This window comes from Phacochoerus africanus, chromosome 8, assembly GCF_016906955.1.
Source record: "Phacochoerus africanus isolate WHEZ1 chromosome 8, ROS_Pafr_v1, whole genome shotgun sequence".
Lineage (NCBI taxonomy): Eukaryota > Metazoa > Chordata > Mammalia > Artiodactyla > Suidae > Phacochoerus > Phacochoerus africanus.
This window is the reverse complement of record NC_062551.1, coordinates 59,050,103-59,076,522: the sequence shown is the minus strand read 5'-3', so window position 1 is coordinate 59,076,522 and position 26,420 is coordinate 59,050,103. Positions and strand designations below refer to the sequence as shown.

General features: G+C 59.9%; 1 protein-coding gene across 2 annotated transcripts; it reads left to right on the top strand.

The window, feature by feature from the left end:
* The first annotated feature begins 3,276 nt into the window (after positions 1 to 3,276).
* Positions 3,277 to 25,353, top strand: PPP1R12C (protein phosphatase 1 regulatory subunit 12C). Of its 2 annotated transcripts, none has more exons than XM_047790494.1 (22): positions 3,277 to 3,704; positions 7,694 to 7,824; positions 7,898 to 8,016; positions 15,126 to 15,285; positions 18,561 to 18,705; positions 18,792 to 18,866; positions 20,112 to 20,185; positions 20,262 to 20,389; positions 20,696 to 20,769; positions 20,983 to 21,141; positions 21,217 to 21,284; positions 21,933 to 22,025; positions 22,258 to 22,348; positions 22,871 to 22,954; positions 23,029 to 23,089; positions 23,241 to 23,323; positions 23,455 to 23,495; positions 23,577 to 23,670; positions 23,892 to 23,996; positions 24,340 to 24,390; positions 24,572 to 24,622; positions 24,718 to 25,353. In XM_047790494.1, the coding sequence occupies exons 1-22, from the start codon at positions 3,384 to 3,386 to the stop codon at positions 24,802 to 24,804; spliced, it is 2,295 nt and encodes a 764-aa protein (XP_047646450.1). In that variant the 5' UTR covers positions 3,277 to 3,383; the 3' UTR covers positions 24,805 to 25,353. The 2 variants fall into 2 exon arrangements, with proteins under 2 accessions (XP_047646450.1, XP_047646449.1); XM_047790493.1 differs by having other exon boundaries at positions 23,238 to 23,323.
* Positions 25,354 to 26,420: the final 1,067 nt, after the last annotated feature.

Here is a 26,420-nt window from a genome sequence, read left to right as displayed (position 1 = left end):
TCAGGCCCTCAGGAAACTCCAGGTCAGATAGAGGAGACACCCCTGGACACTGTCCCAGTTGAATCAGAAGGTACCCAGGAGAGAGTGAAGACTCTGCCTTGAATAGTCAGTGTGGTTCTTCTGGAAGAGGGGGCATTTGCGTTGGGGTTTTGAAGAATGAGTAGGAGGTCAGGAATTGGAGAAGCATGTTGCAGGCAGCCGTCTACAGTCACTCATTCAACACATATGTCCCAAGGCCTTCTGGGCCAAGTCTTGTGCTGGGAGATGCCGGGGACACAGACCTGAAGCAGACCCAAGTTCGGCCATCAGGAAACTTATAGTCCAATGCGGGAGACAGACACAGTCATCACAGTGTGATCTGAGCTCTAATGGAGGGGGTCCAATTGTGGGAACACAGCTCTGGCTGGAAGGAATGGGGAGTCAGAGTTTTCCAAGCAGAAGTCCTGCAGATGGGACCTCAGGTGCGCTAACATGTTTATTTATATATTAAACATCTCTTGGAGTTCCTGCTGTGGTGCAGTAGGTTAAGAACCTGGCTGAAGGGAGTTCCTCTCATGGCTTAAGTAGTTGATGAACCTAACTAGCATCCACGAGGGTGTGGGTTCGATCCATGGATTCGATCAGTGGGTTAAGGATCTGGGGTTGCCGTGAGCTGTGATGTAGGTGGCAGAAGCGGCTTGGATCCTGCGGTGCCGTGGCTGTGGCATAGGCCAGTGGCTACAGCTCTGATTTGACCCCTAGCCTGGGAACCTCCATGTGCCCCACGTGCAGCCCTAAAAAAAAGCCAAAAATAAAAGGGAGGCGGGTTCTTTTGTGTAAATAACTCTTCCAAGGACAGCTGAAGTAACTGAAATAAGAACTGACTTCTGATATGCTACCTCATTTTTCTTAGGAGGATGGGAGGGAGTCAGCTTGATACTTTGTAAATGTTCTCAGCGCATCCCTTTATTTGAACTGTCTTTATGATGCAGAGGAGTGTTTGTCTTTCTGCCTGTCGCAGGGGAAGAGGGACCAGTCCCTTCTAATCTTTCTGAGGTTATTTTCACCAGCCTGAGGAGGGCCTGAAGTTCCAAGGTTAAGCATCAAAATTCCAGTGTTAGCATTCAGAGAAAACAGCAGGCTTGAGCAGTGAAAAAGCCTTCACCAAGGAAAAGAGACGTGCAGAAGAGAATTTAACGAGTGGAATATGAAAATGCCTGTACAGAGCCAACAGCGCCTGCCTGTGAGAAAGGCATGTACAGCAGCTCCACAACTCAAGAGGCAGAGAGGAAGAGAGCTAGCCCAGGTCCCAGAGCTAGGAAGTGGGTGGAGTCAAGACTCAAACCTGGGCCTGGCTAAATCAGAGCTGGTATTAACCATTTGTCATAAAGAGGTGAAAAGTCTAAATATAGCCGTCAGAAGTAAAGATTGCCAATAGAGCTTGTCGTGGGAACACATCCCATCATAGGTTGTGGGGGTTAAGTGGAAATTCCATATTGTGTCTCCCAAATGAATAAAGGCCGCAAACAGATAGACGCTCTACACCAAAGCTTACAGACACCATAAACACGAGCACCCAAATCAGGTTGCATTCAACTGCAGACGCGATCACAAAACACCCAAATATCACCGTTTCGCTCAGGCACAGAAATATACATAACCACAGATGGATGATTAAGCTCCCTGGGTGTGTAGGTTGAGTGGGACTCAACATCCCAAGAGCTCCCAGGACTGGATCACCTTCGTGTCCATCCCCACGGTCTCCAGATCTCATGGGATGGATTTGCAGTTTATTTCTTTGCACAGTCCCCCCAACCCACCCCCAAGGACCTCAGAGCCTGTAGGCTGCTCTGACATTCCTTGGAAGAAAAAGAATCTCTTGCCTGTGTCTGCATTTCAGCACTTTTCTTTGCGATTTTTAGGGGTCTTTGTTCCGGTCTCAAAGTGTGTACCTCTTTCCCAATGAGGATTCAGGTGCAAGGTACTTAAGATGGGGATAGTTTTCTTTTTTCTTTTTTTCTTTTCCTTTTGCTCTTTAGGTCCCCACCTTCAGCATATGTAAGTTCCCAGGCTAGGGGTTGAATGGGAGCCACAGCTGCTGGTCTACCCCACAGCCACAGCAACTCAGGGTCCGAGCTGCGTCTGCGACCTGCACCACAGCTCACGGCAACGCCGGATCCGCAATCCACTGAGCAAGGCCTGGAATCGAACACGCAAGCTAAGGATCATTTCTTGCTTTATGGTGCTACGTACTAGCCCGCCACATCAACTAGAACGCCTCATCTGGACTACAAATCCCAGCATGGCTTGCGAGGATATAGAGTCCGGCCTACACTTCCCAGCGTGCTCCACGCCTCAGGGTGATTGCAATGGCAGAGAGGGCCAGTTTAAGGCTCTGCGGGCATTTTCATTTGTGGATCCTACCCCGTAGGTTCCCTTCCCGATGTGATCCAGGGGTTACTCGGGGACTCTGGACTTATCTTGCCCTCGAATCTCATTTCTTGGGGTGTTTGGGGGCTCTGCCTAGGACCAAATGTGCCTTTAAGGGCCTGGGCCCAGGACTACATTTCCCAGCGCGACCAGCGGCCCATTGTAATGACCTTTGTACCGCATATATTACTTCCCAGCATGCCCTGGGCGGTCACCCAGGAAGGCTTGCAATTTTCTTGATGATCCAAGGGTTTCGGACTCAATTTCCCATAGTGTCCTGGTGTTTCCCACGACCTAGAGAATCCGTTCACTCATTCATTCATTCATTCAAAAAACTATTTCCGATCGCGTTCTACTAGGTACTGGGAACAAGGAAAGCACACAACACAAAAATCCCGGTCTTCCTGGGGCTTATTTCTTGTTGAAGGGCGCGACAAACCCAAAGTAAATAAAGTACATGACATGAAAAAGGGGAAAACGGAAAACTTCTGTACTTTTCAGGTTGTCGAGTCCATTTCCTAGTAGGTCCCCGGGGGCCAGCCCTTCGTCACCTGGATGCTGCGAACTGCATTTCCTGCATGCCCTGGGGCCGACCTCCCGCCTGTAGACTCCACTTCCCAGCACGCCAATCAGATTTCCTTTTGACACCTCGGAGCTGTGAATTTCCCATGTGCCTCGGGGCGGGACTATTGCAGAGATCCATTTCCGTTTATGGACTCCACTTCCCAGAGTTCCCCGCGGTCCTCCCTCAGGCGGTTGCCGTTTGCCTCTCCAGCCTGTGGACTCCATTTCCCAGCGGGCCCCGAGTCGGCGTGGTGACGTCACGTGCCGGGCGGGGACCGGTAGATCCTCTGGCGGCGCGGGGCGGGACGCAGTTCCCGGCGGCCCGGAGGCGGGCGGGCGTCGGCGACGCCTGGGATCTGGTCGCTTGCTCGCTCGCTCGCTTCTTACCTGGCGGGCGAGCGGGCGGCGCGATGTCGGGAGAGGATGGCCCGGGGGCGGGCCCGGGGGCGGCGGCGGCGGCAGCCCGTGAGCGGCGGCGGGAGCAGTTGCGGCAGTGGGGGGCGCGGGCAGGCGCCGAGCCGGGCCCCGGGGAACGGCGCGCCCGTACCGTGCGCTTCGAGCGCGCCGCCGAGTTTCTGGCGGCCTGCGCGGGTGGCGACCTGGACGAGGCGCGCTTGATGCTGCGCGCGGCCGACCCCGGCCCTGACGCCGAGCTGGACCCCTCCGCCCCGCCGCCAGCCCACGCCGTGCTCGACTCCACCAACGCCGACGGCATCAGCGCCCTGCACCAGGTCAGCGCCCCCGCCCGGTCCCCGATCCGCCCTGGGTCTGCGCTGCCTCGAGCACCCTCCCTCCCAGTCCAGAGTCACCCTTGCCAGTCGTGGTCTGCACCGTCGATGCTGCCCCGGTCCTTTATCATCCCGTGCTGAGTCCTTTTCCCATCCCACCCACCTGGAGCTCCCCTCTTCCAGTCCTGAGCTACTTGAACTGGCCTGGTTTTTGCCATCCTGCGCTGCCCTCTCTCCAGACTCGAGCCACTGCTGAGGGCCTCAGGCCAGTCCATCCTCGTCTTGTCTCTTTCGCCCTGCTCTTTCCCCACCTTGAGCACTCTAAACCAGCCTGGCTCGTGCCACCTCTACTCTGCCATCGAATGCTGCCCCTCTTTCTCGAGTCCGCCACTTCTCCCAGCTTCACCGGTACCCACTGTTTCCCCTAGTCCAGGCAGGTACCACTTTCCCTGAGTGTCCTCCTCCTCTCTCCTGGGCCTGTGCTGCTTCTTTTCCCGCTCTCTGGCCTGGGCCGTTTCTTCGGCCAGCCCCCGAGCCTTCCATGCCCTTTCCTTCAGGTTTCTGCTCTTCATCCTTGGTCTCTGCCATCTGTTGCCATGTAAGGGTGCTCTTTCCTGAGCCATCGCCCTCAAGGCGCTCTGCTCCTCGAGTGGATGCTTCCCTCGCCTGGCTCACCTCCTGCTCTCTCTCCTGCCCCCTTCACCTGCGTGCCCTCCTCATTCTCCCTCTGTGCCACCTCTGGCCTCGCACTGTAGGCTCTCTCTCGGGGATGTTTCTCCTTCTCCACACACCTCCCCTTTCACTCTGTCCTCTTGCTTTGTGTGGGCCTGCAGCGTTACCCTTTTTTCTGGGCACACTCAGAGCACCCTCCTCTTCTGGTTCTGGGCCACCTGTCTGTCCTCGGGTCATCTTGCTCTCTCTGCCTGGATGCCCTCCTGTGGCTTTGGGCAGCTTCTCCCTCCTTCAGAGTGTACCGCCGGTTCTCCTAGGCCCGGTCACTTCCCCTTCCCAGGGGACCTAGAGCCCTGCTAGGTCCTCTCTCTCCACAACCTGGGCCCCCAAACCTTCCCAAAACACCTTGCTTTCTGCCTCCATTGTTCTTGTGTTCCAGAGCCAGAGTCACTATATGTCCTAGAACCAGGATTCCCTCTGGTTCTGAGTGCTTTTATCGCATCCCCTGGCCCCCCCGCCTAGCTGCAGTGGGTCTTTAGGGACAGGCCACAGAAGAGCCTCTACTCCTCCCTCTGTCCCCGAGGCTGTCTCCCTCCCAGTCTTCCCAGCTCAGGCCAGTCCCCAGGCCTCTCTTCCCTGCCAGAGCCCGTCGGGTTCGGTTACTTTGGGGCCCAGAGAGGACCCTGTGAAGGAAGCGTGGGTGGGGGCACGGGAATGGGGAGGATGCCTGAAGAGGCCCCCTTAGGTACCCAGAAGAGGAGCAGTTCAGGGAAATAGAAGAGTCCCGAGCTCTTTTTTTTTTTTCTTTTCTTTTCTTTTCTTTTTATGGCAGCATCCGTGGTATATGGAGGTTCCCAGCCTAGGGGTCAGATCATACCTGCAGCTGCCGGCCTACACCACAGCCACAGCACTCAGGATCTGAGCTGCATCTGCAACTTACACCACAGGTCACAGCAACGCTGGATCCTTAACCCACTGAACGAGGCCAGGGATTGAACCTGCTACCTCATGCACACTATGCTGGGGTCTTAATCGGCTGAGCCACAACAGGAACTCTCTAGTCCTTAGTTCTTTTTTTTAGTTTTTTGTCTTTTTAGGGCCACACCCGCGGCATATGGAGGTTCCCAGGCTAGGGGTCTAATCAGAGCTGTTGCTGTCGGCCTACACCACAGCCACAGCAATGCCAGATCTGAGCTGAGTCTGCGACTTACACCACAGCTCATGGCAATGCCGCGTCCTTAACCCACTGAGTGAGGCTGGGGATCAAACCCGCAACCTCGGGAACCCCTAGTCCTTTGTTCTGATCTCAGCTCCTCAGCTCTTTTTTGGCCTTGAAATAGTGCCTTTTCTCTCTGTGCCTCAGGTTTCTTAGCTGTTAGCAGGGCCAGTAGCCAGGCTCTCCCTGGCGGGGCTCTGGCACATCCTTCAGCAAGTGCCATAGGCATTCAATTGGGGAGTTGCAGCCCCTGGTCTAAGGGCCCCCCCATTCTCCGCCCCCCCCCGCCTGTCCCCTGCAGAGGCCCTAGTGCCATCTGGGACATTTTTTTTCCATCTAAAGGAGCAGCCCACTTCCTGAGGAGCTGCACGGTCTCAGAGCTTGGCAAGCCCAGGAAAGGAGCCTCAGGCTTTGGTGTCCCCTTTCCTCCGCCACCACCCCTGCCCCTCGCTCCCCTGGACCTTCCCAGAGGGGTTCCTGGCTCTGCTTTTTGGGCCAGGCCCCAGTCCCCAACATCCCCGTTGGCCCAAACCCTGCAAAAGCACACTCCAGGCTGGCCTGTCGGGGGAATCCCTCCCCCTCCCTTCCCCTTCCCCTCCCCCTCCGTGAACTCACTTGCCAGGGCTTTGCAGGAGGGGTGTAGGGAGAGGGGAAGTCCCTGCCTGAGGTCACACAGTCAACAGCAAGTAGGGGCTCTGGCTCAGCGGAGGGTGTCCGGGGACCAGCTCATGCTGGTTTTAGCTCTGAAAGCCCCAGGTCCCAGGAAAGCCCCCACATCTGACCGGGATGTTTGCTCACGGTGTCTGGGACTGCGGTTTCTGTTCCCCGTCCTCCCCGGAGCAGGTCCCCAGGTGGCAGCCGCCTGCTCGAGTTGGGTCTCCAGGGGTTCTCAAGCCTCAGCTCCTACCTCGGGCCTGAGGAGGCCGAACCCCGCCCTGTGCCCCGGCCCTAGTGAAGGATCTGGACCCCCAGATCTGAGGCGGGGAGGATCTGGGGACCCAGATTCGTGGTCTGAGGGAGGAGGGGCTGGTGCCTGGCTTCTCGGATCCCTGGTGCCCAGCCTCAGGCATCTTTCGCATGGATGCCGGTGCCCAGCCAGGTCCTTGAAAGGGAAAGGCCCATCTCCCTCCTTGCCCCCCTCCCCCATCACCATGACAACCGGGTAGAAATAAACGGAGCCCAGAGTTCATCCTGTTCCCAGGGCACGTGTGGCCCCCCTCTCGCAGCCTGAGTTTCCATGACTTCATGCTCTTGGCCCTCGGTGCTCCTCCCCCTTCTCCAGATGGGCGGTGTGGAGAGCTCTTCGTTTACCCTGAGGACCCAAGAGTCCTGGGCCCCCTATCCCCCCAGACCCTGCTCGGGCCCCAGTGCTCGCCTAGCGTTTGCTGCACCCTGGGTCTCCTCCTGCTCTGGCCCCCACTCGCTGTGCCAGCTTGGGCAAGGGCTTTGTCCTGGACTCCGCCAGGGGCAGGATCAGGGAGGGTGGCCCGTGGAAATCCTTCGCGCAGTGACCTGTGCAGAGCATGCTCTCCGCACATAGGCCTGCGTCACCTCAGCCCCAGGCCCTGGGCACAGGCTGACCTGCCCCCTCTCCCAGTGTGCTAGGGGCTTGGTCGCCTTACCAGCCCCGCACAGCCCTGGGCCCCAGGGTCCAGCTGTCTCCCCTCCAAGTACAAGGCAGCGCCATGGTCGGTTCTGTAGAGGGTCTGAGCAGGGGCTGGGGGCTGGACCCCGGGTCTGAGGGGGGAGGGGCTGGGCCTCTTCCCTCTGGTCCAGCACTGGAGGCCGCATCCTCTGGTGGTGACTGCGTGCCTCTGGTTGGTCAGCACCGTCCAGATTCCTGCACCTGGATGTGCAGCCTCCCCCATCCGCTTCCTGCTGCAAGGTTGCTGGGAGCCTCGTCTCACGTTCTCAGTGAGCTGCAGCTGCCGGGCTGACCCCAGAGGATGGAAGCTGGGGGGTGTCTTCAACAGCCGGGTGGCTGGAGGGGGCTTCGGGGGGTGGGGGGGCCCAGGGTGTGTGCTTCGGGGCTTTCTCCTTGAGTGGCGTGGCTGGGCGTGCGGGGCCTGGACCAGTGAGGCCGACAGCACTGTCCCGCCCCCAGGCCTGCATCGACGAGAACCTGGAGGTGGTGCGCTTCCTGGTGGAGCAGGGCGCCACGGTGAACCAGGCGGACAACGAGGGCTGGACGCCCCTGCACGTGGCCGCCTCCTGTGGTTACCTGGACATCGCCAGGTGAGGGGGGGGAGGGTGAGACCGGACGGGGCCCGGCCTGGACCCCTCCGCCCTGACCTCGCCCCACCCCCAGGTACCTCCTGAGCCATGGGGCCAACATCGCAGCGGTCAACAGTGATGGGGACCTGCCCCTGGACCTGGCCGAGTCCGACGCCATGGAAGGGCTGCTGAAGGCCGAGATCGCCCGCCGAGGTGGGCCTGGGGGGGCGGCGGCGGCGGGTTTCAGTGTCCCCACCCCCAGGTTGCTTCGAACAGGTAGCATTTAAGCAGTAACCAGATGAAAGGCGCGTGCCACTGCCAGGCCCAGAACAGGAGCTCCGACGGCAACGTGGATCTGAAGTGTCGCCTGGTCCTCTGGGGAGGTGGCGGTGGGGCTCATCCAGGGGTCTGTTAGGTAAGATGCCAGGTCTTAGGAGCTTCACTGGGTGGAGGCAGAGGAAAGCAGAGGCTGCTGAGGGACTGGCCTCCCCTGTGTTCAGGCTCACTGAGCCCCAAGGGTCCTTAATGTGGGGCCAAGGACCCCCCATCCCCGAACTCGGAATCTGGTCAGGTTCCCTTTCTAGGGGAGCGCGTTACTTCTAGCAGGTTCTCAGAGGGGCTGTGACCACCTCCCCCCTCTCAGAGGAGCCAACACGGCTCGTGGGTGTGCTGGGTGCCTGGGGGAGGCCGTGGCCCAACGGCACTGGAGACAGAGGACTTGGAGGGGGGACGGGGGGGGGGGGCAGTGAACCGCCTCACAGCTCCACCTGGGCTCCTGTGGGAGCTCCTGGAGTCCGGCTTCCTGGGTTCGGGTCCCGGCTGTGGCAGCGACTGGCTCATTCGTAGAGCACAGGGCGGCGGCCAGGGTTCAGTGGATGAGCAGGTGTGAGTTCAGGGCCCGGGGTGGGGGTCTGGAGGGCCCCGTGGAGGGGCAGCGAGGCTGATGAAGAAGATACCATCGCATCCGAGGCGATCCCCGGATTCCCGGCCTGGCTCTGGTTGCAGTGCCCTGGGCCGGGTGGGAAGGCCGGGGCCCTCAGGCAAGGTGGCCTCGGAGCCTCGCGGGGCGCGGGGGCACCAGCGGGTGAGCTGAGGAGGACGCCAGGGTCAGGAGCCCTGGTTTGGTTCAGGCTGGGGAGGCAAGGTGAGCAGAAGGGGAGCAGAAGGGGAGCCGAATTCTCGCCCCCCTTCTTCTCCACAATTTAGCTTGACGCTCCAGCCAGAGGCAGCGGTCTGGTGACCCTCCCTGGGCTTTAGCAGGGCTTTTGAGCGCCTTCGGGGAGCTTGAACTCACCGCGCCCACGGTTCACCCTGGGAAGGGTGCGGTTCGGTGTTAGGTTGGGTTTTATCCTTGGTGTGTTTACACTAAGCGTCGTGCGTCCATCACCACTTCTAGTAGAGGAGTTTTTGATCACCCCAAAAGAAGCCCCGTGCCTCTGAACTGTCCCCCAATCCCCATCCCCTCACCCCTCGGAAACCACTCCTCGTCGTCGGCCTGGTCTGTGTGCACCTGCCTGTTGTGGATCTTTTGTGTCGGTGCACTCACTGTGTAGACGCGGGTTTGTAACCTTGGGGCACATTCGCACGCACTCCCTCCACCCCCCCCCCCCCCCCCCCCCGAGGGCGCGGCCTGCCTTCCTCCCCCCTCCCTCCTTCTCTTCCTCCCTCCCTCTCTCCCTCGCTGCCCTGAACTGTTTGGAGAAAATGTCACCTGCACGCAGAGAGGCCGTGTCCCTGGCACAAGGACACTCCTGGTGACCGCCGCCGCCTGGGAGCCGGGGACGCGACGTGTTTCTCTCCCGTCAGCTCTGGGCTTGACTGCGATGCTAAACCCTTACCTGCCACTTGAGGACGCCCACCCCGCTGGTTCAGGCCCTGCCCTGTCCTCACGTCGCCTCTGTCACCCCATCTCCCGTCTCCCTCCACCTGGACCCCCACCCCACCCCCCGTGGTGATTCACAGGCCCCTTAGCCTGGACCTGGTTGTTTCTTGGTTCTGCGTTTTTGGCAGGAACTCAGCGCGTCCCTCTGGGAGACCAGCTGTCTGTCTGCCCCATTACTGGTGACTTAATCCTGCGCCTCCTCTGGGGGTCGCCCAGGTGACCCTACGTGGAGCCCTCTTCTCCCTTGTGGTTAAAGGGCAGCCGCAGGGCGGTGGGTGGGTGGTCTCTGGGGCTGCCCGTGTGGCTCCCACCACCTTCTCACTTCGACCCTGTGCCCCTGTCTGTGGGGTCAGAGGCGGGGGTGGCTGGGGGTGCTGGCTCGTAGGACCAACCAGGCAGGAAGGCCAGTGGTTCTACTGGGAAGACCCCCTGCTGCCGAGACCAGCATAGCCCCCGCCTCTGGGAACAGGAAGCCTGGACCCAGTGCGGGGGGGCGGGGGGGGGGGGGCAGGAGAGCAGGGCTTTCACTCCTGAAGACAGAGGCCCCCAGGCAGGCGGTGCTGGGCGCCGGACAGAGGACAGTGGCAGAGGTGGGTGGAGGCTGCCCCCCCCAGGAAGGGAGGCCGCCCTGCTGAATTGGTGCACCTTTATCAGCACCAGGAGCCTGTTGTGTCCTGGCTCTAGCAGCCTTCCTTACAGGAGCAGAAGGGTGGAAGCGGCCTACCTGTCCACAGACGGGGCTGGATAAGTGGTCTGTGATCTGTGCATGAAGTGGGCATGAGCCAGCCTGAGAAAGGAAAGGGAGGAGTTCCCCAGTGAGTAGTGGCTAAGGATCTGGTGTGGTCACTGCTGTGGCTCAGGTCACTACTTGGGTGCAGGTTTACTCCCTGGCCCACATGTCACAGGTGTGGCCAGAAAGAAGGAAAGAGAGTCCAGCGTAGGCTACAGCGTGGGTGAACCTTAACGAGATTACGTTAAGGGCATTAAGTCAGGCACAAAACGTGCAAATACCGTGTAATTCCACTCATTTGTGGAATTTAACAAAAACAGTCAAGGAGTTCCCGTCATGGCTCAGTGGTTAACGAACCTGACCAGTGTCCATGAGGATGCCGGTTTGATCCCTGGCCCTTCTCCGTGGGTTAAGGATCCGGTGTTGCCGTGAGCTGTGGTGTGGGTCGCAGACACGGCTCGGATCCCGCATTGCTGTGGCTGTGGTGTAGGCCGGCGGCTACAGCTCTGATCCGACCCTTAGCCTGGGAACCTCCATATGCCGTGGGCGTGGCTCTAAAAAGACAAAAGACTTAAAAAAAAAAGGGGGAACCATCAAATTCATAGAGGCAGAAAGTAGAAGGGTGCTTGGCAGGGGCTGGGGAGTGGGACGTGTTGAGGGGTAGACAGTTTCCGTTTTGCAGGACGAGGAGAGTCTGGAGGTGGTGGTGGTGTTTGCACACGTGTGACTGCTCTTTGCACCACCGAACCGCACACTAAAATGGCGAAGATGGCGTTCTCTTATGGGGCGGGGGCTTAAGGATCTGGCACAGGTGAAGGATCTGCCATGGCATGGGTTTGATCCCTGGCTCAGGAACTTCCGCATGCCGTAGGCACAGCTTAAAAAAAAAGATAAGGATGATAAATTCTATGTGTATTTTAGCTGAGTCTATGGGGGACAGTTTATGGACTTACGTAACTGAGGGCTAGGAGTTAAATGGACTTCAGGCATGGTTTGACCCAGGGGCTCAGGAAAAGGCAAAAGCATCCCTCCATCACTGCTGAAATCTGTGGCAACTTCATTCTTAGGCAGGTTCTCTCAGTGAGGTGCTTAGTACGGCCGCTTTGGGCCACACCAGATCGTTAACCCACTGAGTGAGGTCAGGGGTTGAATCCACATCCTCATGGATACTAGTCAACTTCTTGACTCACTGAGCCGCAGTGAGAACTCCCTGCCTGACACTCTTCGGGCCACCTTGATCACACACCTTCCCCTGAGCCAGTCACTGTGGCAAGGAGGATGGGCAGGCCTGGCGATGTGGCCGCCCATGGAGCCAGGCTGTGGGCTCAGTCACGTCGGAAGCATGTCATGTGGAAGCAGGGTGAGGAGAAGGAAGGCCTGGTTAGGGAGGAGGAAGGGGGGCCCGCCAGGCCAAGGCTCAGGTCTGCTGCAGCAGCACAGGTCAAGCCCGGACCCTCCAGCCTTCGCTCAGAAGGGCTGCGGTCGGACCCACAGGGACTCAGAACTGGGCAGGAAGAACCCGTGAAGTGTTTCTGAGACATTTGAAGCAATCCCACTCGGAATCCCAACATCAGGACAGGGGGAGGAGTTCCCATTGTGGCTCAGCAGTTACGAACCGACTAGTATCCGTGACTCCGATTAAACCCCTAGCCTGGGAACTTCCATGTGCTGTGGGTGTGGCCCTAAAAAGACCAAAAAAAAAAAAAAAAGTCAGGTGGAAATGGGCTCGTTTTAGAGTCAGCTCCAGAGGCCGAGCATGGGGCACGTCTCAGGCCGGCAGGAGCATGGGCGATGACACCACGGAGGAGCCGCTGGACGGGTGGATTCCGGCGGGAGACCCTGTGTTCCAGCGGTTCTGCTCCTGGACCACCCGGCAGAGGCCTGCTGGCTCCAGGGTCCCGGTGCTCCGTGCAGTCCTGAGAGCACGTGAACCTGCGGCTGTAGCGGGGAAACAGCCGGGGGCTGATACGGAAATGAGTGGGTGCAGCCTTGGTCCAGCAAAGCTTTAGTTACAAACACAGGCGGCTTTTCCAGAAGAGGCAGGTGCCGTGGGGAAGTGGAGTGGTGGTTGCCAGGGGCTGGAGGAGGGAGGTGCGAGGTTTCCCTTTGGGGTGAGGAGACAGTTCCATATGGACAGGATTCGTGGTTTGTATGTTGTGAAAGTTCCGAATTGTACACTTTATTTATTTGTTCTTTCTTTAAAAAAAAAAAAAGCAATGAATTTGGTTATATTTATAGCTGTGCACCCATGATCACATCCCAATTTCATAGCGTTTCCATCCCAAACCCCCAGTCCATCCCCCCACCCCCCAACCTGTCCCCGTTGGTGACCCTAAGTTTTCAAAGTCTGTGAGTCAGTATCTGTTTGCAAAGAAGTTCATTGTGTCCTTTTTTTAGATTCCACTTGTCAGTGAGAGCATGTGATGCTGGTGTCTCACCGACTGACTGACTTCACTTAGCATGATAATTTCTAGGTCCATCCGTGTTGCTAAAAATGCCGGTATTTCGTTCCTTTTCATGGCTGAGTCATATTCCATTGTGTGTATGTACCACATCTCCTTGATCCACTCCTCTGTTGATGGACATTTAGGTTGTTTCCATGTTTTGGCTATTGTAAAGAGTGCTGCAATGAACGTTGGAGTACATGTGTCTTTGCGAGTCATGGTTTTCTCTGGATAGATGCCCAGGAGTGGGATTGCTGGATCAAATGGTAGTTCTATTTTTAGTTTTCTGAGGAATCTCCATACTGTTTTCTACAGTGGTTGCACCAGTTTACATTCCTACCAACAGTGTAATAGGGTTCCCTTTTCTCCACACCCTCTCCAGCATTTATCATTTGTAGGCTTTTTGATGATGGCCATTCTGGCTGGTGTAAGGTGGTACCTCATGGTGGTTTTGATTTGCATTTCTTTAATCATGAGTAATGTTGAACAACTTTGCATGTGTTTTTTGGCCATCTGTATGTCTTCTTTGGAGAACTGTCTGTTTAAATCTTGTTCCCATTTTTTGCTGTTTTTTTTTTTTTTTTCTTTCTTGGTATGGAGCTGCAGGAGGTGTTTATGTATTTTGGAGATTAATCCCTGGTCCATTACTTCATTTGCAGATATTTTCTCCAATTTTATGGGTTTTCCTTTCCTTTTGTTTAGGGTTTTCTTTGCCGTGCAAAAAATTTTAAGTTGAATTGTACACTTTAAAATAGTGAAATGGGTTGATTCTGTGTTAATCAAACAGATGGCTTACAGGCACAGGCCGTAGCTGGCCAACCCCACCAAGACTTCTGTTAATAAACACCGGCAAGGAGTTCCTGTCGTGGCGCAGTGGTTAACGAACCCGACTAGGAACCATGAGGTTGCGGGTTCGGTCCCTGCCCTTGCTCAGTGGGTTAACGATCCGGCGTTGCCGTGAGCTGTGGTGTAGGTTGCAGACGCGGCTCGGATCCCGCGTTGCTGTGGCTCTGGCGTAGGCCGGTGGCTACAGCTCCGATTCAACCCCTAGCCTGGGAACCTCCATGTGCCGCGGGAGCGGCCCAAGAAATAGCACCACCAACAACAACAACAAAAATAAGAAATAAACACCGGCAAAACTCGGCGAAAACCACAATTGCAGAAGGATCGTGTGAACAGGCAGAAGGTCACTGACTGTGGTTGCTGAATAAAAGGTCGGCAAACTCCACCCTCCCTGCCCACAGTGAGGCAGCCAGGCGCCTGAATCTATAATACAACTGACCGTAGGTGATTCCCATTAAGGAGGTGGGGGGCGTGCCTGAGTCTCTGGCACTGTCCCGGCGTCTCCACCCCAGCCTGGCCCTCCAGGATGGCCAACCACACATTCCTGGCACAGCTGCCCCTGGGAGTCCCCAGCAGCCAGGAGACCCTAAGGTGATCCCCTGGGAGTCTAGTCTGAGGGCCACCAGGTGCCACCGGGTGGTGCCAGCATGCAGCCGGACCCAACAGATGTGATTCCTGGTGCGAATTGTGTTCCTGGGATCCTGTGCCTTGCCCTGGGGGCAGGATTTGCAACATCATAGTAAGACTGTGACAAGGCGCGCGTTCATGAATGCAAATTTGCGGAGTGCCCAGGTGGCTGGCCCAGTGGGTTAAGAATCCAGCGTTGTCACTGCCATGGCTCTGGTCCGTCCCCGTCTGGTCTGTGATGGTGGTTACCTCTGTGGCCCGCAGAGAGCGGGGTAAGGTGGGCAACGGGGCCGCTGTGACCTCTGTCATCTTTGCCGGCGCCGTCCGGCGGAAAGCAGAGTGAGCCAGAGGCGCAAGTGAGCATTTCCTAGGAGGCGTGCTGAAACAGACAAGAGGGGAAATTAATTTTACTACTGGGTCGTATTTAACCCGGCTGTCATTTCCGTACGCAATCAAGGTGAGAAAATCATTCGTAAGCTGCCGCACATTCTTTCTCCCATGCGTCTAAATCCACCGCAAGTTTTACCCTCACGTGTCTTGGTGTCTCGGTGGGGAGCGGCTGCCCATGGCCATTGAGCAGGACGGCTCTGCTCTGTGCAGCACAGATGGTAAAAAACTTCTCAGAAGGAGCACACATCCCCTAGAAGCGACCATTTTTACTCTCATCTCGATAGTTCATAACATGCCAGGTATAGACTGAGCTAGTCCAGGCCCTTGGAGCCCCTGAGTGGCACACTGGGCAGTTCCTGGATCTGGGGGTGGGAGTCCCACCTGTTGCCCCTTCTTGTCCTCCCAGGTGTGGATGTGGAGGCAGCCAAACGGGCCGAGGAGGAATTACTGCTTCATGACACGAGGTGCTGGCTGAATGGGGGCGCCATGCCAGAGGCCCGGCACCCCCGCACAGGGGCCTCTGCCCTGCATGTGGCTGCCGCCAAGGGCTACATCGAAGTGATGAGGTGAGCTGGGCCGGTATAGACCCTCCCTTGTGTGGGGCCAGCTGTCTCCCTGTGGATTTTGTCCATTCCCATCCTTTCCTACTTTGTATACCTAAGGCCATGCATTTTCCTCTAAATGCAGCCTTAGCTGCATCCACCAGCCTTGATGTGCAGGTTTCTCCCTGTCCTTCAGTTTAAAATGCTTTCCAGCTTGTTTGATCCATGGATCATTTAGAAGTGTGTTGCTCATTTCCACATGGGTTGTTGTTGTTTCATTACAGGCATACCTCGTTTTATTGCACTCTGCCAATATTGTGTTTTTAGCAAGTCGAAGGTTTGTGGTAACCCTGTGTTGTCAGATGATGATGAGCGTTTTTTAGCAATAAAGTATCTTCTAATTATTTTTTAAGACATAATGCTATTATTATACACCTAATAGTTTACAGTGTAGTGTAAACGTCTTTTTTTTTTTTTTTTTTGCTTTTTAGCACCGCTCCAGCAGTATATGGAGGTTCCCCAGGCTAGGGGTTGAATCGGAACTGCAGCTGCCGGCCTACACCACAGCCACAGCAATGCAGGATCTGAGCCACATCTGCAACCTACTCCACAGTTCATGGCAACTTTGGATCCTTAACCCACTGAGCGAGGCCAGGGATCGAACCTGCCACCTCATGGTTCCTAGTCAGATTTGTTTCCACTGAGCCACGATGGGAACTCTAGCATCAACTTTTCTGTGCACTGGCAAACCAGAAACTTCACGTGACTTGCTTTCTTGCTCCACTGGCTTTATTTTGGTAGTCTGGAACCAAGTCCTCAATGTCTCTGAGGTCTGCCTGAGCTCAGACACCAAGTTCTCCGTGCTAGATTTCTGCTCTTCGTTGCGGGTTGCCGCATACCCCAGTCCCTGTAAAAAGCCGGAAGAGAATGGTGCTGTCAAGCACAGCGGTCTCTCTAGGTTATTAGGGCAACTTTGTAGACAAGTTATTTAAATCTTCTAGATCCTTGGTGATTTTTTTTTTTTTTTCCCACCTGCTTATTCGTCCGTCCTTGTGAGAACTGTGGTAAAAGGTCCTCCTGTGATTGTGGATTTTTCCTGTTTCTCTTTGTGGTTGTAGCTGTTTGAGTGTGACATACTTCAGGGCCGGCTTGTTTGGTGCACATAAGTTTTAAATGGTTGCCGGGGCCTCTCGTCCTCACCTGGATTCTATCGTTTGCTGACCACCTCCCCCCTTCCCATCAGAGTCGTTGGCTCCACTTCTTCCCTTCAGGCTCCCTATTCTCCACCCCCCCCCCCCCCAATATTTTTGTTTACCTTTAGTATGTACATGAAGTTTGGAGGAGTCCCCCCGGCTCTGCTCACCTCCGCATTAATGAATTTTTAGGAAGGTTTTCTGGTGAGGAGCTTAGGGTGACCCCTAACAGCTCTGGACTCACATCTTGGCTGCTCCCCCTGATTCAGAGGTAGAGTGCCTCATCCTCTGTAGTTCTGATGAAACTGGGCCACCTTGTGCACCTGCCCAGCCCAAGGCCAATCCCTGCAACAAGGGGCCCGGGACCCTGTGCATGGTCAGGCCCAGGGATGTGCCCCGCCCTGGAGGCTGTACCCTCTTCTGCTTCTGGCTTCCATCCCTGAGCCTCAGGGGGCTGCTTTGGCTCCTGCCATTGCATCTGCATCCCAGCCAGCAGGAAGGAGAGGCCAGAGGGAGCACATGTCCATTTCGTTGAGACGAACAGTCCAGAAGTGGCGTGCACACTTAATGCTGACATCCTATTTGTCAGATCCTAGCCAGATGGCCACTCCTAGCTTCAAGGGAGACGGAGAGCTTCTACTTCGGCCAGGCGACAGCAAGTCCCACTGAAAGCTGGGTACCGTTATTAAAGGGGGAGGGAGAGTCGATGGTCACAGGCAGCCTCATTCTGCCATAGAACCGAAACGCTTTGCACTCGGAGATACTCGCTGAGTGTAATTTCACTTCCGTGGGTTTGTGTTTACAACCGAATCTGTGAACTGCATTTTTGGAAGACTGTAACCGATGTTCTCCTCATGAAAGACGAGTGGCAGAGAGGAGGGTGCCTTTATTTGGCGCTGTTCATGTGACACCGCTGAGCACCTGCTGTGTGCCAGGCCTTTTAGGGGCTGGGGATACGGTGGCACACGTGACCGGGAAGTTCACAGCTCGTGGAGGAGACAGACAGACAAGTGACAAGGAAGCAGGTCACATCACATGTTTCGGGAGGGTCCTCAGCTCCACTCGGGGACGTGCGGCAGGATAACCCTGGGGGACCGTGAGCAGCATCCTTGCCCCCCCCACCCCTGCCCACCACCGTCACGACAACCGGGCACTTCCCCTGGGGGTCAGCATTGTCCCCAGTTGAGCATCACTACCCTAGAGGGATAGCACAGGGCAGCGGGAGAAGGGGAGTGTGGTGGCGGGCCCCTCTGTGACATCTGGGAGGAGGTCGTGACTGCCTGACTGCCGGGGGGGACAGGGGGCGCCCAGCATGCGGGGGATCTGAGCTCAGGGGCTGTCCAGAGGGGCTTCGGTTTACAAGACACCCCATCTCTCCATCTGTCCCACCTGGCTCTCTCGCTCTCTCCCCGACCGGGGCCTAAATCCAGTCTCTGAACGCAGGCGTGTCTGCCTGAGCTGAGCCTGCAGAGCTGCCGGGACCTCCAGCCAGGCTGAGGGCGCTCAGGCGGAGACAGTCTCCAGGAAGAGTCTAATCGAAGCCGGGGCTTCTGTCCCGACACTGGCGGCCTCTGGACCAGACGGCTTTTTGTTGTGGCGCCGTGCCCCGCGGTGTGGGACGGTTAACCCACCCAACCTGCGGATGCTCCCGGCGCCCACCTCTAAGCTGAGACACCCAGAGATGTCTGCAGACACGGCCCGCCCGCGGGGGGCTGCGTGGTCCCGGTTGAGCAGCGCTGCCCCGAGCCAGCCAGTCCCTGGAACAGTGCCCCCGACCAGGCCGGCCCTTCTGGGGTGTCATCCTTGCCCTGGGCCTGGGCTCGGGGAACCCCCTCCCCCCGCATCTGGGGCTGTCCCACAGCCAGGGGTCGCGGTTGAGAGATGACCCCTGCAGGTACAAGCAGCAGGGTTCTGGAGGCCACCCGATGGGCCAGGGGAGGGGGCGACTGGGGGTGGGGCTCGGGGCAGGGGCTCTTTGCCCCCTGGCCCAGGGTTGGTTTCGGCACTGTCACAGCTGGTACTGCCACCACAGCACAGCTGGCCGACAGCAGCCCTTGGCCCAGAGCCCCTGTCTTTGTCCTTGACCCGAGCCTCCCTGGTCCCCAGGCTGCTCCTTCAGGCTGGCTACGACCCAGAGCTGCGGGACGGGGACGGCTGGACGCCCCTGCACGCCGCAGCCCACTGGGGCGTGGAGGACGCCTGCCGCCTGCTGGCGGAGCACGGCGGGGGCATGGACTCGCTGACCCACGCGGTGAGCGCCGCCCGGGGGACTGGAGTGGGGCTGGGGGCAGAGGGGCCTGAGCCCTCCTCCTCACCCGCCCTGCCCCTGCCTCCCAGGGGCAGCGGCCCTGTGACCTGGCGGACGAGGAGGTGCTGAGCCTGCTGGAGGAGCTGGCCCGCAAGCAGGAGGACGTGAGTCTCAGCGGCCGGAGGGGGGCCTCCACTGCCCGGGGACCTGCCCGTCCCAGCTGGGGCCGCGGCCCTGCGGAGAGCCATGAGGCGGGGCACCACTGGGCCCTCGGGGTCTGGGGCCTGGGCGGGCCTTGGGGTACAGAGGGGGGTCATCCGTCTGGGCTTGGGCTGGGCCGGGCCTTGCTGCTAGGAAACTGCAGAATGAAGGGCAGAACCATGTGGACCCGGGGTCTGAATCCCGGCTCTGCCATGGACTTGCTCTGTGAGCGCAGGCCAGTCCCTTCACCTCTCTGGGCCTCAATTGCCTCACCTTTAAAATGGGGATAATAGTGTGTGCCCTTGCCGAGGAGTCTCGGGTGCTGGCCTGTGGAGTCTCGCGTGCTGGCCTGGGTGGCATGAATGTTACTGAACAGAAGCGTTTCGAACCCTGCCTCCGGCCAGCGAGTGTGGGCGGGCCGTGAGGGATGTCTCCCAAGGCCTTCAGGGGGCCAGGCCCTCGACCTGGAGCTTCTGCTGGGTGGTGGGTGGACAGGGACAGATGCCCCTGCTTGAAGGTTGGCCGTGGGGCTGCTGAGGGGACAAGTTGTGTTTCCAGCTTGGCGGGGGCCTGGGCCTGCACCCAGCACGAGCAGAGGCTGGGGGGTGGGAAAAGGAACGTGCCGGAGGGGGCGGGAGGCTGGGCCAGGGGCAGACCCCGAAGGGCCTTGTGTGCCAGGGAGGAGCAGGGTGAGGGGGACGCAGCCCTGGGGGGCGCTGGTGGCTGAGGCGGGGTGTCTGAGGTGGGAGCACAGACGAGGTACGTGCCTTCCTGGCCTGGGGTGTCTGGGAAAGGAGCTTAGAGCACACGGGGGTTTGCTGGGGGGTGGGGGGGCTGTGCCAGCTCAGAGCTGTGAACACAGCCCCGTGGTGATACCTGTGGGCTGCCCCGAGCCGCAGGGAGGCAGGGGCCTGCTGTGGGGGTCCGGGTGTGCTGAGGGTCTGTGCCGCAGGGTCCAGAGATGTTTGGGCAGGTCACCCCTGGCAGGTAGAGGCCAGGAAGCCTGGAGGCCCCGTGAGAGCAGGAGCACTCGCAGGAGATCCAGGATGAGCCCGCAGTCAGCTCCCCGCACAGCCCCTGCCGGGTCTGAGAACGGAGGCCCTAGAAAGCAGGGCCAGCACGGCGGCGTGGGGGGCCCTCAGAGTAGGGGTGTGGGACCTAGGAGGTCTCCGTGTCCCAGCCCTCCCCAGCAGCCCCTTCCCCTCCAGCTCCGGAACCAGAAGGAAGTGTCCCAGAGCAGGGGCCAGGAGCCTCCCATGCCTTCCAGCAGCAGACACCGCAGGTAGGGACAGGCACCTGGGGGCGGGTGGGCTGGAGGCTCCCGGGCAGGGACCCTAACGCCCTCCCCTTCCCACCAGGAGCTCCGTGTGTCGTCTGAGCAGCCGAGAGAAGATCTCCCTCCAGGACCTGTCCAAGGAGCGCCGGCCTGGGGGCGCGGGGGGGCCCCCCATCCGGGATGAGGATGAAGGAGAAGAAGGCCCCTCAGGTGAGGGTCTGGGGGTCTGGGGGCTAGACCCCTGGGTCCAAGAGAGGGGAGCTGGGGGCTGGACCCCTGGGTCTGGGGGAGGAGAGGTTGGGGGCTGGACCCCTGGGTCCGAGGGAGGAGGGGCTGGGGGATGGATCCTAGGTCTGAGGGAGGAGGGGCTGGGGGCTGGACCCCTGGGTCCGAGGGAGGAGGGGCTGGGGGATGGATCCTGGGTCTGAGGTGGGAGGGGCTGGGGGCTGAGGGAGGGGGCTGGTTCCCAGAGGCGGGGGCATGTTCTCATGACTTCTCCCCCTTCCTGTGCCATAGATCCCTCCCCTGCAGAGTCCAGAACCCTCAACGGGGTCTCGTCCCCGCCACCCTCCAGCCCTCAGAGCCCCACGGTGAGTCTGGCACCACAGAGCCTGCAAACCTCTCTTCCGGTCTGGGAAGGGGGTGAAGCCTCCAGTTCCCAGAATCCTCTGGGACAGCCGCCTGCCTTTTCCCAGCTCTGCCTGCACCTAATTGTGGTTTGTTGTGGCCCTTCCGGGGACAACACCTGCCGTTGCTGAGAAGAGGGACCCTTTCCCTGTGACTGAGAGCTTTCTCTCCTCCAGACCCCGGAGGAGGCCCCCTTCCCCAGGCGCTTTGGCCTCCAGAAGACGGGGAGCTCTGGTGCCCTGGGTCCCGCAGGCAGGCGGGCCGCTGAGGTGGCCTCCGGGGCCGGGCTGCAGCGCTCAGCCTCCTCCTCGAGGCTGGAAGGGACCTCCACACAGGTGAGGGGGGTGACGGGCGGGGGCCCAGACCCTGCTTGGTCACGGGGAACAGCCCCTCCTCTCCTCTGTCCACAGGCCAGGGAGCCCCGACTTGCCAGAGTCACCCCCACCCCTTCCCGGAAGGTGCCCGAGTCGTCTGCCCCGTGAGTGTGAAGGGCCTGGGCCCCCGGGGGGCGGGAGGTGGGTCGGGGTGCCAGGCTGGTCAGCAGGTGCTCTCTGGGGGCTGGTCTCTGCCCCCCACCGCCCTTGGCCGGTTTCCGTTCTGGGGCGTCAGGTGGAAGCTCCGAGCAGGACTCCCTCGGCCCCCAGGCCCTGGGCCCTGTCTCCCCCCATCTTTTCCATCGCAGGCTTTGCTCCTGAGTGGGGCCGTCACCGCGGCCCCCCCCCTCGCACCCACAGGGCTTCCTTCCTCCCTCGCTCAGGCCTGTTCAAATGTCAGCTCCTCGGTGCGGTCCCCCCACCCCCACCCCGCTGGCTCTGCCACAGTGTCTGGACACGCGCCCCTTCTGTCCCTGAGCCCGTCGTCACTCTGTCCCCTGCTCCCGAGCACTCTGTCCTCCTGACGCACCATGCGCTCTACCCATCCTTGTGTGTCTGTTGTGCGTTTTGCATCTTTTCAGCTCAGATTTGACTCACGGAGCAGAGATAATGTGTCTCTTTGGCTCCTTGCTGTGTATCTGGTGTCTGTTGCGTGGCGGCAGCTTGGGTGGCGTCTGTTGATGGAATGAGTTCCCCCAGGTCTGCCGTCTCGGGCCGCCTCTGCCCTTGGATAACTCCACTCCTCCCTCCAGGATTCCGGAGCCGGAGTCCCCAGGGTCCCCGGTGAAGCCAAATGTCCCCGTAGCCTCGGCAGCGCCCCCAGCGGACTCCCGGGACCGCCGGAGGTGAGGGGAAGAGGCCCCGGGGGCGGGAAGCCGCTGGCCCCCAGCCACCAAGAAACCCGAAAACCGCACCACCCAGGAGCCCAGGCCTTGTGGGGGTGGCTCCTGAGGGAGAGCTGGCCTTGGGCTCGGAGTGGACGACCTCTGGCCAAACTTGACACCCCCTGAGGGAGTCAGCCTTGGGGCAGGACAGGGTCCAGAGGGACCTCCCTGAGGCCGGGGGTCCTTCACTCAGGATATACCAGATGCCGGTGCGGGACGAGGAGTCCGAATCCCAGAGGAAAGCTCGTTCTCGCCTCATGCGCCAGTCCCGGAGATCCACACAGGTGAGGGCTGGGGCCCGGGCTCCTGGCCTGAGGGAAGAGGGGCTGGGGCTGGACCCCTGGGTCCGAGGGAGGAGGGGCTGGGGGCTGGATCCCTGAGTCTGAGGGAGGAGAGGCTGGGGCTGGACCCCTGGGTCTGAGGGGGTTGGGGTGGGGGCTGGACCCCTGGGTCCGAGGGAGGAGGGGCTGGGGGCTGGACCCCTGGGTCTGAGGGGGTTGGGGTGGGGGCTGGACCCCTGGGTCCGAGGGAGGAGGGGCTGGGGCTGGACCCATGTGTCCGAGGGAGGAGGGGCTGGACCCCTGAGTCCGAGGGAGGAGGGGCTGGGACTGGACCCCTGAGTCTGAGGGAGGAGGGGCTGGGGGCTGGATCCTTGAGTCTGAGGGAGGAGAGGCTGGGGGCTGGACCCCTGGTCTTGGGGGTGGGGGGCTGGACCCCTGGTCTGAGGCGGGGTGGGGTGGGGGCTGGACCTGGGTGCCGGAGGCTGGGCCCTAAGTCCTGGCCCCCGCCTGCCCTCTCTGCTCCAGGGTGTGACTCTGACCGACCTGAAGGAAGCAGAGAAGGCTGCGGGGAAGGCCTCGGAGCCAGAGAAGTCGTGCCTGCAGAGCCTGGTGAGAGGGGGCAGCGACCAGGCAGTGGGTGATAGGAGACCCCTCATCCTCTGACCCCTGCCCCTCTCCCACAGGACCCTTCCCGGCGACCCCGAGTTCCGGGGCTGGAAAATTCTGACGGCTCTGCCCAGAGAGGTGAGGTCTGCTCTCTGGAAGGTCGTCCCCGGGGGTCCCCTGCATCCACCCGCCCCAGTCTTCCTGTCCTGAAGGTTGGGCCCAGGGACCCTGGCAGCAGAGGGGACCCCTGTACAGGTCACCGGGCTGATTCCTGCCCCTCCCCCAGCAGAGGCGCCTGACGGGCAAGGGCAGGGACCGCCGGCTGCCAGGGAGCACCGCCGAGTCGGCAAGGAGCGGAGGGGACCTGCCGAGGTGAGGGGAGGGGAGGGGAAGGGAGGGGAGGGGGTGGCCCAGGCAGGCTGCGGGTGGGCTTTGGAGGTGGGGTGGGCGTGGGTCCGAGCTCTCTCCCCCAGCTTCTGGCTGAACCCCACCTCCACCCACAGGGGGAGGAGGCAGAGCCCGTGGACCGAGGCCCAGAATCCAGGTACCTGGTGGGCAGGAAGGGTTTGGGTCTGTCTGTGGGGCTGTGGGCGCGCCCCTTGATGCCCCGCTTGCCTCACCCCAGCACTCCCGAGGGCGGCCCCTCATCCCGCAGGCAGCGGGACCTCAACCCAGAACCGGAGCCAGAATCAGAAGAGCCGGATGGAGGCTTCAGGAAGGTTCGTGACCCCATCCATGCCCATGATCGTGCCGTTCGCCAGTCCCCTCAAAGTGGCTTCTACATCCCTGCCCTACTGTCCCCGTCTTGGGCTCTGCGTGGTGGAGCAGGGCATCTGGTCCTTTCCCAAGGCCTGAGCCGCAGTCAGCCCCGTCCATCCCCACAAACGTGTGTCGGTCCGCAGGCCTGACCTGGGTCCCCCCCACCCCCACGCCCCCCCAGCTGTACGCAGACCTGCGCAGTGAGAACGAACGGCTTCGCGAGGCCCTGACCGAGACCACCCTGCAGCTGGCGCAGCTCAAGGTGGAGCTGGAGCGCGCCACGCAGGTGAGGACCCCCCAGGGCCTGGCGGTGGCGAGGACTGGCCGGGTTTGCCAGTGCTGGTTCTCCATCCACAGCATCGAGGGGCCAGACGTGAGTGGGGGCGGCTAGGACCTTTGGGCAGGATCCCCCCCGGCAGGTGCCGGGCGGCGGTGGGGGGGATGGGGCGGCTGGGGGCGGGGCCAGGACCTCTGCGGGGCAGGGCCTGGGCCAAGGGGTGTGGAGCAGTGGATGGCTGGTCAGGGCAGCCAGGGGTCTTTACTGCGCCCCCCACCCCTTCCGCGCTGGCTTCCCCTGGCCATTGCGGTTGGGACGCTTCTCTGACCCCTGCTCCTTCTGTCCTCACCAGAGGCAGGAGCGCTTTGCAGAGAGGCCCGCCCTTCTGGAGCTGGAGAGATTTGTGAGTGAGGGTGGCGGGGGTGGGGCCAGCTGTGTCCCCAGCCTTCCAAGCCCGTGGGAGGGTGAGGAGAGCCGCCTTGCCCTTCTAACCTGCTCCTCTGCCCTTTCCCACCTCCTCAACCTGGCGTAAACTCCCGGCATTCCCCCCGACACCCCCAGTCACCTTCTCCCATTTATTCCAGGAGCGCAGGGCCCTGGAACGAAAGGCAGCGGAGCTGGAGGAGGAGCTGAAGGTGAGTATTACTGGGGCGAGCTGTGGGCGGCAGCGAGGGTGGGCCGGCAGTTCAGCTGCCCAGGGCCAGCCGGCTGACCCCGTCCCACCTGGCAGGCGCTGTCCGACCTCCGGGCCGACAACCAGCGGCTCAAGGATGAGAACGCAGCCCTGATCCGTGTCATCAGCAAACTCTCCAAGTGACTCTGGCGGCCCTTCCCCTGCACCCATATTTATACAGCTGCTTCTGCCACATGCACCCTTCCCTTGTGTGAACACGAGTGACAGGGCTCTCGAGGGAGTCTCTGAGAAGCCATAGCCTCCCCTCGGGACCTCCAGCCTAGGAGGGGAGTACGGAGTCCCCAGGAGCCAAGGGGGGCCCTGCGAGGCCAGGATGGAGGCGGGAGGCCGAGCCAGGTAGGGGAACGTCGCTGAGGGGGACCGAGGCTGGAGACGGACCAGGAAGGAACCGAGGACCAAGAAGCGCCAGGACCAGAGTGGCCGCCCAGAGGTCCCCCTCACGTGTGATGTCACCCTCGTCACCCCTCCCACTCTTGAACAGGGATCCAAGAATGTGCCAAGAGTCCCGCCAGCTGCGGCAGGCGGGCCTGTATATAGGGTCCGCGTGCAATAGGGAGGGACGCCTTCTATTTTTTGCTGCCCCCTCCCCGCCTGCTGTCCGGGGTAGGGGGAGAAGGTATTTTCGAGACAAAGCACAGGCACCACAAATAAAAGTCGTGAAGTTGCCACTCAGTGACGGCGTCCCCTGCTGGAGGTGGGGCACCACTTCCGGCTTCCGTGCTGGGCTGTGCGTTCCCGTAACCAGACCCCGGGACCGTGTGCGTGGGGTGCCGAGGGGTGGGTAGGAGCGTGCTCACCGGGAGGGAAGTGGCTTTAGGAAGAGCAGGGCTGACACGGTCACGGGATGGCTTGACGTGGAGCAGGAGGCGCCAGCCGGGTGAGACACAAGGGGCTGTGAATATTGGGCCAGGGAGCTTAGGGCTTGCCCTCACTGTGTTGGTTTGTTTGTTTGTTTGTTGTCTTTTGTCTTTTCTAGGGCTGCACTGGTGCAGCACATGGAGGTTCCCAGGTTAGGGGTCCAATTGGAGCTATAGCCACCGGCCTATGCCAGAGCCACAGCAACGCAGGATCCAAGCCGTGTCTGCGACCTACACCACAGCTCACGGCCACGCCAGATCCTTAACCCACTGAGCAAGGCCGGGGATCAAACCCATAACCTCATGGTTCCTAGTCGGATTCGTTAACCACTGAGCCATGACAGGAACTTCTCGCCCTCACTAGTTTTGGAGCAAATTTGAACCAGCTGCCAACATGTGAAGTGTGGGGTCATTCACATGTAACACAGGAATCTGACGGTATGAGCTGGGGAGTCCACATGGCCACAGTGGGCTGGAGCTGAGGAGGAGCCAGCCTCTAAGATGGGTCTTTCATTCATTCACGCACTCATTTGTGGTCCTAGTCCACTTGCTGGGCTCCCTCCTACCCTTTGGTGGCGCAGTGGTGCGTGACACAGGTGACGTGCTGATGCATTTTAGGAGGGGCAGCAAGAGGCATTCTAAGTGTATGAGGTGGCTGTGCTTCGGAGAAAAAGCAGGGGTGGCGGTTAGGGAGGCTGGTGTGTGTGTGTGCAGGAGTGCAGGTGCAGGAGTGTGCCAGCAGGCTCACGTGTGCAGGAGTGTGCGTGCATACATCCACAGGGTGGTCAGAATAGGCATCACTGGAAAGCTGGCTCAGGCAGATGCGTGCAGGCCTCTGGAATGAGCCACGTGGGCATTTGAGGAAGGTATCTTCAGATGAGA

Excerpts from the sequence above, each read along its gene's own strand:
- PPP1R12C (XM_047790493.1), top strand. The coding sequence starts at position 3,384 with ATGTCGGGAGAGGATGGCCCGGGGGCGGGCCCGGGGGCGGCGGCGGCG. Across the intron at positions 22,955-23,028 it reads AGTCGTGCCTGCAGAGCCTG|GACCCTTCCCGGCGACCCCG; the intron begins GTGAGAGGGGGC and ends CCTCTCCCACAG. Across the intron at positions 23,090-23,237 it reads TGACGGCTCTGCCCAGAGAG|CAGAGGCGCCTGACGGGCAA; the intron begins GTGAGGTCTGCT and ends CCCCTCCCCCAG.